At 34.0% G+C, this 15,056-nt stretch overlaps 1 protein-coding gene across 5 annotated transcripts in view; it reads right to left on the bottom strand.

Moving 5' to 3' along the window:
* The window catches only part of CRMP (Collapsin Response Mediator Protein), a 747,709-nt gene that overhangs the window by 35,804 nt on the left and 696,849 nt on the right, over window positions 1–15,056 (bottom strand). For all 5 annotated transcript variants that reach the window (XM_069838352.1, XM_069838349.1, XM_069838350.1 and 2 more), the window contains 3 exons: window positions 5,927–6,152; window positions 4,408–4,518; window positions 2,624–2,779 (listed from right to left, as the gene is read on the bottom strand). In XM_069838352.1, the coding sequence (XP_069694453.1) occupies window positions 2,624–2,779; window positions 4,408–4,518; window positions 5,927–6,152 (493 nt within the window). The remainder of the gene's footprint in view (window positions 1–2,623; window positions 2,780–4,407; window positions 4,519–5,926; window positions 6,153–15,056) is intronic.

Genomic DNA, 15,056 nt, shown 5'->3' on the forward strand with positions numbered 1-15,056 from the left:
TGTCAGACTTACTAGCATTAATTTTTATGCATGGAATCTGTGAAAAATTAAAGTATGATTTGAAGCTTTCACAGTGTTAAATGTGATGCGAGATTTTTTTGCTTTCTGTTCTGTGCCAATGATTCAGGAACGGGAAAAGGATCTAAAGTTGTATTTACACAGTTCAATTTTCCATGTGTTTATACATGCAATCTGGAGAGAATATTGAAAGAATTAAGTTGAAAACGAATGTTTAGTTAAGATGCATGCAGATTTTTGTCTACATGGTGTGCCGTGTTAAACGTCATCACTACGTATATAATAATAATAATAATAATAATAATAATAATAATAATAATAATAATAATAATAATAATAATAATAATAATAATAATAATAATAATAATAATATTTTAAAAAGGTAATATACCTTGGACAGACGGCCCGTTTCGACGTGATGTTACGTCTTTATCAATGTCTCCTGAACTACTGGTTATCTTGAATTCTGCGATGTGCATTTGTCAGTTGTAGGGGTGGGGGTGTGTTGCTCTTATGGTGGGGGCTGGTTGTTTGTGTGTTATGACGTATCATGACATCGAATAATGTGTGGGTATTGAACTGTAATTGTGTATTAAGTATATGTTGTGGGTATGTTATTGTATGTTTATATATTTCGTATTGTTCTAAGATGTTTAACTGTGAACTTTTTGGTTTGATGTGTAAAATTTCCATATCTGTTTCTGTATTATTGTAATCATGATTATTGTTGATAATGTGTTCTGCGTAATTTGATGTGATGACTACAATAATATAGAAACCGATAGTGAGCTCAGGATCATGAAATCTTTTCTGTATTGCAATAAAACAGTAGACGTTAATTTTGACAAAATATCTTGTATGTTTATGAAAATAAAATATTGTTACCTAAATAAATTTAATGCATTCTAACCACAACAGATTTGGTTGGTCATGTCTAATTCATTTCATATTTCAGAATTCTTTTCCTACCTTTAGACTTCCTGGCATGTCACTTTCTGAAAATGCTGATGGTGTTGGCTCAAGATCTTTATTATTATAGAAATAATAAAAAAAAGAACGTAAATGTAGGCAACAAAATGATCAGTTTTATTTCTAACCAGATAACCCTTATACACACAGCCATTTTTCCTAAAACCACAAGAGTTGTTGATCTTAATGGTTAACTAAAACATGTGAAATTCACTAAATTATAGTCACCTGTAAGTGTCTGTTTCTTACAGTGTCTCTGACAATAGGGACATCTCATGCGAAGTTTTACCGTTAGATGGCAGGAGCGTTCCATGCGACACAACATGTTGTAGGGCTACATTATGTCATATGCTAAAGTTGATTACGTTCTCCCATTTGTTGGTTTTCTGTGCGTGTCAAAATTATATTTATAATTATTTTGTATAACCTAGTACAATTTAATGTAATTCAGTATTTTCTTACCTCATAATTTAATTTAATTTAATTTACAATAAATAATAGCGTGAACTTGTATAATACTGGGCGATTCCCCTTAAGAGATGGATGGGGAAATCTGCAGTATGCAGAATATAGATACGAGTAAATTGAATATTCATGAACCTAAATGAAAACTTTGAGAATGAGGTGCATGAATAAAAAAATAAAAAATATAGGAACTTTGTCAAAGGTGAATATTGCCTCTTTAATCATTATTATTGTAAGTACCGTATGCTAAAAACAGAATTTGCAGCCACCAATGTATTTTTTTTATAGGGAAGGGACTATCGAGATTGAATTCCTCGTATTTTTTTCTCTAGTTGCAGAAAGATCAAATGCAATGTTTGATAAGATGATATTATATGATTGCAGTAGTATCACGATTATTCCTATGTTTTGCAGGTTAAGAAAATGCAGTTTTGAATACTATGGACGTTGATTTGGAAAATTTGAAGTAAAAAGATGGTTTTAATAATTAGTCTACAGCGCATTATAACATTGTTCACGAAATGGATTTCACTATGCATCGTCCTGGATAATAAACATCCCAGTTCATCGAGAGTTTACTGCAGGCATAAAATTCTGGCGTAAACTTCGGAGACTCCAAGAAGTACTGAATATAATCTAAGCTAACATAGCTTGCTGTCAGGGTTGCGTACGTTTTTATTAATTTTTCTTTTCCCTCTTCCAAAATGAAACTGTAGCCAGCAATTCCTTATTTGAAGTAGTTATTTTTGTTTAATAGCTAGCACTTTCGAGGCGCAATTTAATTAGTTAAATTTTTAAGGTTTAAAGCATATATTCAGAATATTTTGGGACCTGAATGAAGACAAAAGGCTTTCCCTGGCTTTTACATATAGGAACACAACAAAAATTTGACATCTTGAGTTGTTTTTAAGAGTATTTAATGTACTAATACACTACGTAAACCCTCAATGTTTATATACCGGAAAACAAATGCACACGCAAAGCGCATCCCTCAAAGTACATGTGCGCTATCTGTTGGTGCTAGTTCAGGATATCCCTATAGTGGTAACAATAGTGTTGGTGATGGCATGACAGTGGCAATTGTAGTGAATCTGTTTAATAGAAATGTGTTTGAAAAGAGCCAATTATGGTCTATGTGAAGACACAGAGTACTAAAGAAAAAATATCATACCTCCTCTCTCTTCTTCACCATGGTGTACACGTAAGGTGGGAAGACTGGAGTAGGGACAAAATGTCCGTATCCCTGCACAGCTTTCAGGTCACCCTCATCCACACAGACTCGGCCATTGACCATCACATATTCAGGAACGCCATGACATTCCATTCCCTGCAAGTAACCATTACATGTAATGTTTCACAGATACATATTTGGCCACTCCTTCACTGAAGATATTGTATGTGAGGGAGATACTTCAAGAGTTAGTGATTATTTGTCTATATGGCTGCTCCTCTAATATTACAATGAAATTTTGCGTTTTATTTTTCGCTTCTCGAGTTATACAGACAAGCTATTGCAGAATCCTGACTCAGTTTATTTATGATAAAGACTATCCTAACTCCATTAATATTACTACAAAAACGTATCATCAAAATTTGTCTGCATAAACCACTTGATTATCCGACACAATTTATTTATTCTGAATTCCAAGTACTAAAAATTGAGCAAATATATAAACATACATTACTAACTTATTTTCACAAAAATCGAATGAATTTTATAACTGAAAAACATATAACACCAGAAGAAATGTCCCAACTCTTTTGGCAGAACCTAAATGCCACACTACAGCTGGATTAGGACACAGTAGGAATTATGGACCAAGACTGTACAATTCAGTATTGAAAAATAATCCAGACCTAAGCAATTTACACATTCTTAAGTTTAAAAATAAAGTGAAAATGTTTGTATGATATTTGATAAATTTCATTATTATTTTAAGTGTTACTAGCATTATATGTTACTAATATTTATTGTATTTATCTGATGCACGTAGCCTATAAGATAAAACATTATAATAAATATAAATAGATCACTTTCTTAATTAATAACAGTGCATATCTCCAATAAATGATTTCTTAGCATCGCCACAGATACACTTGATTGTACTTGTCACTATCTCTGTCACTAGAGAGTTCTTGAAATTTATATTTTCCCCGCCATTCATAAAATATTTTGATATGATACCTCTTGCACAAAAGGGGAATCTATAACTGAAACTTGATTAATATATTTCAGTATTATTTGTATTTATCCTGGTAATAATGAACAGTTTGACTCGTAGACATTTTGTTTTTCAGCATTAACTTCCCATGATTGTATGAGAAGATTCGAAGAGAACGGCAGTTACGTAGTGTGAGGAGTTCGTGGTAGTGTACCAACTGACCTATACTTTATTAAATTTTTCATAAAAAATATTTCATTAAAAATCAACTTATAACTAAAATATCCAACAATTATTAAATATTTCTAATTTAGAAGAAAAGATTAAAAATGAGAAACAAAATTGGTACCAACATATTACAAGAATGACTAATGATTGATTACCAAAACAAATTATGGATTATGCACCAACAGGATATAGAAATGTTGGAAGACCGAAAATAAGATGGACAGATGATTTAAATCTTGAAGACAGTACAGGCCAATAGGCCTAATCCCTGAAGAAGAAGAAGAAGAAGAAGAAGAAGAAGAAGAAGAAGAAGAAGAAGAAGAAGAAGAAGAAGAAGAAGAAGAAGAAGAAGAAGAATTAACTTAGAAATTTTTCACTGTGCTCTTTAACATCACAGTCACCATGTGCACGGCTTTCACCCTTAGATCTCATGTGACCCCTATAACTTTGGTTAATAGGGGTCTGTAATGTAGCAATTTGTAGGTTAATCTGTTTCAGTTCAGTATCTCCGAAACTGCAGATTAACAAGTTTTATTTATAGTAATTGTCGTAAGACAACACTAACCTCAAAAATATTGAAGTCAATGGCATGGTGGTGGGTTTTAGCTGAAATGGTGCGAGTTTTATTGGGGTCCCAGACGACAATGTCAGCATCAGATCCCACAGAAATACAACCCTGGAATAAAAAATTCATATTAATCCACTACTAATAACTTACTATGACTGGAAAGAATGCAAAATATTCAACAATGCAACCCCTACTAAGCTTTTTATTTAATAAATATGGTGTCATATAAAGTTTAACTTTTACAAGATGTAACTGAAAAGCTAAGTAATTAAGTAGCACAATGGAGACAAATATTCAAATCCTTGGACTATTCCACCATTTAACTTTTCAACTTTTCACTTTGCAGTTTGCACTTTTCATTGCAGTTTCTGTTCTGCTTTCACTTTTCAAATATATTATTACTTCTGTTCCACCATTACCAAAATGCTGAAAAGTGAATGAGGTTTTTGGAAAGAATCAATTCTCTCTGCTATTAGAATTAAGTTTATTATATATTCAGTATATTTTTGCTTTGGATTCAAAATAATTTAGAGAAAAAATATAATAAGAAGAAAAGATTTACTATTAAGGGTATTTGTACGTGAATGACCACAAATATTATCAGAAAATGCAGGCTCTAAATTTCTAAAATTTTATAAGAAAATGAACTCACAGTTGGACAAAAATTACAAGGTACCACAATCAAAACTTAATAGAATTTAAATATCTTAAAAAAAAAGGTTACTAATAATATTTTTCAAACCAGTTTTATCAAAGTATGAAAAAAACAAAAAAAATTCTGCAGTTACATCATTTGGTAACCATAACATTGTTATGGTCTCTCTGACATCTTTAATATTTTTCCTGCATGTAATAAACACTTATTTCGGAAAAGTAGACTACTCTCAGACTTGTAGAGTTGTTTATTTTAATATAATTAATTTTTTATTTGTCCTATATAAAATATATTAAAATTTACATAATGTTTTGTGACATAATTTTTCTATTTTCAAAGAAATGGGCATTATTGTAGTCTACCTTTTGTATAAATACATGTTAAATCAGTGTACAAAATTTCAGAATTCTATCTCTAATAGTTGTGGAGTTATGTGTAAAATTTTCAAATTTCGGAAAATTTAATTTAAATAAAAAGTGAATTCTAAAAAATATTATTAGTAACCTTTTTTACTTTTTTATGAGATATTTGAGTTCTAATATGTCTTGTTATAGTACCTAGTAATTCTTGTCCAATTGTCCTTATAAAATTTTAGAAATTTATAGCCTGCATTTTCTGATAATATTTGTGGTTGTTCACATACATATACCCTTAAGTGATTCATGTGACGAAGAACCCAAGTAAAGAGTACCAGTATACAGGGTGTAAGGAGTATAAGTGCCATTATTTTAAATGATGATTGTTCATGTCATAAGGAAGAAAAAATGTCCTCACAATTTTTTTCTAATTGCAATTTTTTTTCTCCAACTGTAGGCATTCGAAATTCAAATACATTTTGCTAAAGTAATCTTATATACAAACCTTTTTGGGATAAATATTAAATATTTTGGCAGCATTTGTACTGGTGATTGCCACAAACCGCATCGGATCCATCTTCCCTGAGTGAACTCCTTTCTCCCAGATAACAGACATTCTGTCTTCTACGCCATTTACGCCATTTGGAATCTTGCTGAAGTCGTCCTGTCCCACACCCTTCTGATTGGCAGTGAATGTGCAGTTGTCACTTCCTGTCACTTGAAGAACATCTCTGATGGAAACACGAAAGAAATCATTAAGTTTTATATCTCAAATGTCATGACTTTTTAATACAGAATTTAAAACAAAAGTCACAGCTCATTACTTAACATATAATTCGTTCTGAAACAAAAATTATTTTATTATACATATTTACTGGTGTTTTTAATAACATAACATAAGACAATGTAACATACTTTGTGAGTACGGTACATTATTTCCTTACCACAAAATGGCAATACGACTGTCAGTCGATGTGCTTCCATGCACCAGTAATGGAGAAAGCATGTTATTGGTCAGTAAATGTGGCAACACTACTACCAAAAGTCCCAGTCTTAAGCCCGGTTCAGATGGTGCGTGTTTCTGTGATGGATTCCAAGGTGGCTGCGCGGATGATTTGCCTGCGTGGTCACTCACCATTCATAATGCGCTCTGATGGCTCCGTGGATGGCTAGCTTGCTGGATTTCGAGGGTAGGTTCCTTGCTATTTTTCCTGCGTGCTTCTGTGCTGGTTCAGTGTTACCAAAATAGTTGTTCTCCAACTAAATCTTTTTTTTTATGTATTTCTTAGTTTCTAAGGATAGAATAATCAAATATAGAACTTTAGTTGTTTTAAACTTCTTGTTTAATTGCTTTGTTGCAACATTTACTATTGTTAATGTAGAATTTTAGTTGTTTTCCACTTATGGTTAGTTTCTTATTTATTATGAGTGCTATCTAGACTGTTCTGGGACCTTGGGAGCGAGAAAACAACAGTGTGGATCAACCCCGGGAAGTTTGCAGAAGCTACTACGGAGAGGATGGTATTTTTGCTGAAAAATTACTACATAAAAAAATTTTTTTTTTTTTTAAATACTCTGTGATATGTGTGGATCGCCATTTTTAAACTTCCTGCATTATGGATTTTTAAATCACTCGCCCACTTTTATTGTTGTTTCCGGTAAATTAAATTTTCAAAAAATTGTTTTTTTTCTTTAAAATACCCTTTGATATGTGTGGAATACATTGCATAACATTTTGTGGGTATTTGTGCCCTTATCGGATGTTGAGACGTCATTTTTAAACTTCCTGCGCTATGGATTTTTAAATCACACGCCCGCTTTTATTGGTTTCCAGTAACTTCATTTTTTTTTGCTACATTGCCAGACAAAATGAATATAATTTCTGAACTATTAAAGATACATGCATGATATTTAGAACACACATTCTTTAGACTATTAGGAAACTTTTCTCTGTAACAGATTTTTGTTAATTGATTTCATTTTAAAAATACGTGCGTTTGTTTGCAAGAAAGGAAATCAGAAAATTGTTATTAAATTTTAATTGTTTATTTTACAAACGTAGGGACTAATATCAAAATTCTGTTACAGACAGTTTGCAGAACATACTTTTGCAAATACATTGCAAAAACTGTTTGAATCTGTCTTTAAAACGGTTTAGATACATCGGTTTTAATACAATTCTGCATTATTTTTTTTCAAATTTGGGCCCCCAAATAATTTTTTTTTTTCAAAATATTTTTATTTGGTTGAGTTGCCACAGCTATGAGCTCTCTACAGACAAAAAATTAATCATTTACACCAAATAGGAAAAAATTTTTGAAAAATACCATCCTCTCCCCTTAAGAGAGCAAGTCGAAAATTTTGATTATGAATTCCTACGGTTGGACCAAAGATCAAGTCAGAACTTTAATTGAGGAGTACAGAGAAGAAACATGTTTATATGCTATACAAACAGCATTGTTAAGACATCTTGGCTCGTATTTCTACGCAGTAACCATTTTCGGCTCCACATTCTACTCTTTTTAATTTGATCCGTCTCCTCAGCGTCCAAAGCTAGCAAAACAGCAAAGGCTGCTAAACGTCTTCTTCATACAGCTTCACATACAGCTTCCATATTTGATGTTTACAAATCGTACCACGCCAGCACCTCCAACTTCCAAACTGGGATCCAGCCAAAGAGTTTGTAATACTTCAAACTCTTTGGATCCAACATACAAGGCAGCTCGCTCCGTGTGAACGAAAACCATCACCGCAGCCATCACGGAACCCAGCACCGTAGCCACCACGGCACCCAGCCTGCTAGCCACCTTGGAATCCATCACAGAAACACGCACCGTCTGAACCAGGCTTTAGACTGAGGGAGGATAGCAAAGAACGTTAATGTGTTTCAGGAATATCCTGTCAAACAGGTAATGGCAGTAAGTAGCACTCCCTGAACAGATCTTGCTACTTACTGACAAAGTTCGTACTGGTATATTTTAAACTCAATGGCGGGAAGTTTCCTTCTGTATAAAAAACAGAGTACCATCATTTCCCATAACTATAATCCTGGAACACAATTATGGTCTATTCAAATTTTGTACTCTATAACGTAGTACCTCATGTATCTATATGTTTGCTGTACTGTAGTTTGAAATCAAGTCACTTCAGCTATTTTTGAATGGTCTATGTTACTTCTGCAATGTTCTTTGAATAGTTGTATCGTGGACCATAGTTGTGTTCCAGAACTATAGCTATAGGAAATGATGGTATATATTTCTGTAAAAGATAAAGTTCAGAAATACTTAAGTAATAATTTTCTCCTGTTGCACAACAAGTAAATACAAAACATTAGTCTTCAAATTATTTAAATTAGGTACCTCTTTCAGAGGTGTTGCATTCTACTTTAAATGTTAAACATTCAGAAACATGTACCTGTGCACCCTGACTATGTTAAGGCTGTTATTTTTAGTGTTGCTGTGAAATTAATACTAACAACAACAACAACAACAACAATAATAATAACAATAATAATAATAGATTTATTTTAGCTGGCAGAGTTAAGGCAGTAAGGCCTTCTCTTCCATTCAACCAGCAAAAAGTACACATACATATGTATGAACTTACAAGCTACAAAGAATACAACAATTTGATTTACTTAGATAAAAGTTACGTGTATACAAGAGTTACTTATGAATTAAACAGTAAAATACTATGAACTATTATTTAAACAATAAAATACAAACTGTGTAGCAGAATTAAACTAATACACATTCAATGTAGACATATTTCAAATAATGTTAGATAATAGGAACAGATTATTATGAGACAATTGTGAAAATACAGTGCTATCAGGATGCATGTCTAAAGAAAGAAGTTACCATATAGTCAGTGACCGTTTCAGTCAAAATAATTAGAATGAACAGCTAAGAAGGTTATCCTTTAAGCTATTTTTTAAAATGTTTATTGTCTTGCAGCCCCTAATACTCTATGACAAGGAGTTTCATTGTTGCGAGGTGGATACTGTAAAAGATGATGAATAACAAGATGTTCTATGAAGAGGTATACTTACTGTGCCACAAATAAGTGATCTGGTATTTACGTCGTGGTTTGAGTATAGATAAGAGAAACAAGACGAAAGGTAATTTGGTGTTGAAGTGTGCAGAATTTGAAAGAGTAAAGACAAAGAGTGTAAAGTTCTACATTCTTTGAGCCGGAGACACGAAAGTCTTGCGAAGGATGGTGATATGTGATCATATTGTCGGATGTTGCACACGTATATGACGCAGATATTCTGAACTCTGTGTAACTTGACTGACGATTCAGAACTTAGGTCACTTAACAGAACGTCACAATAATCGATGTGGGGCATTACTAGGGTTTGTACTAGGTCAAGTTTTAGTTGCTGGAGCAAGAAGTTTCTTAAGCAACTCAAACAGTAAATGGAGGAACAGTGAAATTGTTCTATATCTAGGAAATGTTTAAATATTCACGTCGTCGTCGTCGTCGTCGTCGTCGTCGTCGTCGTCGTCGTCATCATCATCATCATCATCATCATCCATCATCATCATCATCATCCCTTCGACTGTCTTTCCTTAAATAAATGTTAGTCACACTACTGCCCTGGACCTGTCTCTCAATCTAAACACGGAGTGTATTTTTCTTATGTTACATTAATATTGATATCCATGTTCGTAGAGCTATTATGATTATAATCCCATTATGATCAGTTTTTTTAACACATTGACATTGTTTATGCTAAAAGAGAACATTAAAAATAAGGCATGTGGACACACAATCATAACAAAACACTCACACACTCACATTAACAAGTTTAGTAGCTGTACAGGTATCAGGATCAGGGAGAACTATGAACTGTTAACCTTTACTTACTGTGGTGCACTTTAGGCGCCATTTATGGACAAGTCTGTGTGACGAAAATGACATAAGCTTTCTCATGATACGTTTTATGTATTTCCAAACAAATTAATTTTCTTGTCATTTACTAGTGATATTCCTATTTCAATCTTACTTTATTGAAGCATTAAAAAGGCAATACATACACCTGAATAGGAAGAAGAACTTTCGTTTTCTGATTTGCATATAAAGAGTAATTTCACAATATCAAAGTTCAAGACTTGGCTTTATTTAGAAAGTACATATATGGTTTAAGCAGATTTATGTACTACAGTATCAGCACCCAAATAACCAGTAATTCCAAAATAAAAGCACTTTTGAATAAGAGAAAGAAAAAATGGAAATATGAGGGACAATCAGAAAGTTACAAGTATAAGAGTTGACCTACATCGTTAAATAAGGTGCCTGAAGCTATCACTGCTAGATGGCAGTATTATTCATCTGCAAACAAGTGAAGCAAACATTTACAGTGAATACTGTGTAATCAGTAGGGCTATGAAAAGGGATTAGTTAAAGCTAGTGATGGTACCGGGTATATAGTGAGGATCACATAAGAACAGTTCCTAAACAGCAAATATTGCCGTCTTGTCAGTGTTGCCAACTTTTACCAGATATCACACGATCCTACGTACTAAATGACTTATTTACTTACAGTACTTCATGTTGAAAGGTTATTCTAAATAGTTCAATAATTTGTAACATATTTTCGTAGGCAAACTATACGGGAAAGGGATCAACATGTCAAGTATTTTGTCTGGCAATACGAAATTCATTGGTTTGACTAAACAATTGACTCACGAGACCTAACCTAAAAACGTATTTTGTTTGACCACATGAAATTATTAATACTAACTCCGAAAACTTACGTGATTATAATTTTGAATTATAACCACAACCCAACACACAAAATAACTATTATGTCTTAATATTAATACTGATATTGATTAATTGTTAGTATGTTCAAATTTCATTAGCCTCCAGTAACCGGCTCAGAAATCTAGTACAATTTTATTTTCATGGAACTATAGTACCGACTAATATTGTCGATATTTGTCTCACCTGCCAACATACCAGTTTCAAAATCACTACCATTTGTAGTATTTGTCAGTATCGAAATTCGAAACGAAGTTGGCAAAAGAAAATTCAACCTGCAAACTAGAAAATCACCAAAATCCACTAGCATATGTAGTAATGGGGGAAAAATGGTAATGTTTCACCCTTAGGGTATGAAGTAAGCTGATCTGGACTATAGCTGCGACTGGTGAAATGGGATGAATTTCCCCTACAACTTGATGTAAGCAGCATACAGTCTGTACCGCTACTTACGTCAAATTGTAGGGGAAATTCACCCCATTCCACCCGCCGCAGCTATACTTGGTACCATCACTAGCTTTAACTGCTCCCTTTTCATAGCCCTAGTAATCAGCTTATAGCAGGACACACGTATTAAGAGGTAAGAAGTACAAGTGAAACAGAGAAGCAGATGCAAGATAGCAGCACCTCTGCACATGTGTCATCACCATCATCATATCCTGCATCTCCCACTAGAGCAAAGGGCCTCAACAAACTTTCGCCACCGTCTTTTATTCTGAGCGATATTGGCAATTTCGGCCCATGATGTCCCTGCCTTCCGTATTTCCTCTTCTACTATTCTTCTCCAGGTAACCTTTGGCCTTCCTTTCTTTCTGTTGCCTTATGGGTTCCATCTTAAAGCTTCTTTCTCAATACAATTTTCTTTTCGAAGAGTACGGCTAATCCATCCTCATTTCCTTCGTTTTATTTGTAGATTTATTTGCTCTTCTTGCGTTCTTCCCACAACTCTTTATTTGAAATTGTGTTTGACCACCAGATATTTAGGATCCTTCTAAGACAACGATTTATAAAGACTTGAAGACTTCTAGAGATCTCTACAGTTATTTCCATGTTTCATAGCCATATAGAAGAACTGCTTTCACATCACTCTGAAATATTCTGATTTTCGTTTGTATTGAAATATCGTGGGACTTCCATATCGAGTATAGCTGTACAAATGCTGAATTTGCTTTCCTAATATGGCTTCTAACATCGGTATTGGCTCCACCATCTATTGTCACCAAACTACTCAAATATTTAAACTCTGTTACTGTCTCGATACATTGTCCATTTATTTGGAACTTCCTTGTGAAATTTATGTTGCTATTTATCCTTATCTCTTTTGTTTTCTTGCAATTTACCAGCAGTCCTACCTTGGCACTCTCCTCCTGTAAGTTACTTCGTTTTGTTTCCATGTTTTGAAAGTTTTAAGATAGCAAGCAAACATCATCAGCAAAATCAAGATCTTCAATATGTTGCATCAACCCCCATTGGAGTCCAATTCTTTTTCCAAAGCTTATTTTCCTTATAATCAGATACATTACTGTCAGAAAGATAATGGGAGATAAAATACATCCCTGCTTGACTCCTGAATGAACTTTAATCGGGTCACTTAGCTCCCCGTTATGACTAACTTGGCATGTATAGTCCTCATAAAAACTCTTGATTAGAATTATGATGTTATTTGGTATGTGTCCTGCACCGTGGTGTCGTGGTCTAAGGCATCCTGCCTAGGACTCATGTTACGGAATGCGTGCTGGTTCGAGTCCTCATGGGGGAAGAAATTTTCTCATGAAATTTTGGCCACTGTATGGGACCGGTGCCCACCCAACATCGTGATGCACTTGGGGAGCTACGATAAGTAGCGAAATCTGGTTGCGAATGCCAGCTATAACAGCTGGGGAATCATAGTGCTAACCACACGATACCTCCATTCTGGTTGGATGATCGTCCATCTCTGCTTCGGCATGTGGGCGTGAGGCCAGCAGCCAGCAGCCAGCTGGTCGGTCTAGGCCCTTCACGGGCTGTAGCGCCACGGATTATTATTATTATTTGGTATGTCATATTTTTCCAAAGATCTCCATATAGACTCCCTTCTCAGAGAATCAAACTCACATGTGTACCAATACCAATTAATACTTCCTATAAAACTATTTTCCAATTAAATGCCAAATCGATTATCCGGCACGAGCTTTGTTCCATAGTAACTATATGCAAGTTATTCCATTGTAATTAATTTTTCATTAACTCACAAATTCAGGATCTGCTAATCCTTTTATTACAAAGAGTAACCCAGGATATCTGTGTTGTCCTTGGCAAGATAGAAATTCCGAATGAACATTTGCACCTTCTACAGAAAAGTAGAATTTTTATAGAAAAATAAGAATTTGTTGTTCTACACCATTTCCATATGGTAGGCATAAATGCTTTTCTGTTTAGTGACTACTGTAGTGAATTGTATTGTAGAAAAGAAATACTGGTAGCTCTTTTATTTCTCTTGACTTATAGTATTTTTCTTACAGGCACTCTTCATTATTTCCATTCAATATATTTGTCAACTGTTAAATGTCAAATGTAAATGACGTACCAATACTTTACTTAGGTTAAAAGAAGCAGATTTTTATAGATGTAACAGAGTGCTGCATCTTGGACTAGTTCCTATTACCACTGTGATGGAACAACAAGTCCAGTTTCATAACTGTTTGGGTTTATACTTTTTCATACCTACATACAGTAAAACCCTGATAAAATACTGTTCAAGGGAGTGGGTGTAAATCACGTATTAACCGGGACCGCCTATTAGGCGGGTATACTAATTTTGACTTATATACAGTATCTGTTAGCATTTTTCTTTATTGAAATACATGATTCATGAAAGGCAATACAATATTATTCCATTATGTAATTACTGTACTATACGTCAAAGACATTTACAATATGTACTGGTACTATACTTAATTCTTTCGAAAAAAAGAAAAAGTCACTTATAGTTGTTTGCCATGTGGGTGTACTCCAAGTCCTCATGTTTACCTCACTTCAGTTTCCTGCGCTTACATCCTCCCGACATCGCAGCTGTAGTGATTGAGTCGCGATTTTGATTAATGTTCTTAATGTCGATGATGGGATTCCTAATGAATCAGATAGTTGTTTCTGATTAAGAGTACTGTTTTCATCGTACTTTCTTAATATTTCCAATTTTTTCGACACAGAAAGCACTTTTTGTTTAACACTCACTGTAATCACATTCACAGACACTTCGATACACAAAAGGACAACAAACTGCCCAGCAAAAATTTCCACAAAAATACGTAATTAACTACAAAATAGGTTCACAAAAATTTGTAATTAACTACAAAATGGGTTCACAAAAATACGTAATTAACTACAAAATAGATTTATTACGGCTGAGTGAGGAATGCTGTCCGAGAGAGGGGGTTAGCAAGAGGGTGAGGCATTGTAACTATATGTAGGTTTAACAGCGCAGGTAAGGAGTCAAATAAGAGAGCGTAACAAGAGGGTGGGGTATACTAAGGTATGAACTATGAAGTATGAAGATTTAAATGTGCAGGTAAATGGTCGAATACCAATACTTTTCAGGTTAATGGCACCAGTGAGTTCAATGACCAAGATGTTTCATTGTTGTTACAGTACATTGCTAAAAATATTCCACAAAAATAGCGTATTATGCGGGACTTGAGCGCAACAAACAGAGTATTTTATAAAGGCGTTATATATGAAATGTGCAGGGACCCGACAAAAAAAGCGTATTACATGGAATAGCGTAATAAGCGGGCATGTCTTATCGAGGTTTTACTGTAAATGATTAAAATGTGTTGTTCAAGCTACACATAGGCCTAATTTCGGAAATCTGATCCAAGTATGTACCG

The sequence above is a fragment of the Periplaneta americana genome, chromosome 10, assembly GCF_040183065.1.
Source record: "Periplaneta americana isolate PAMFEO1 chromosome 10, P.americana_PAMFEO1_priV1, whole genome shotgun sequence".
Lineage (NCBI taxonomy): Eukaryota > Metazoa > Arthropoda > Insecta > Blattodea > Blattidae > Periplaneta > Periplaneta americana.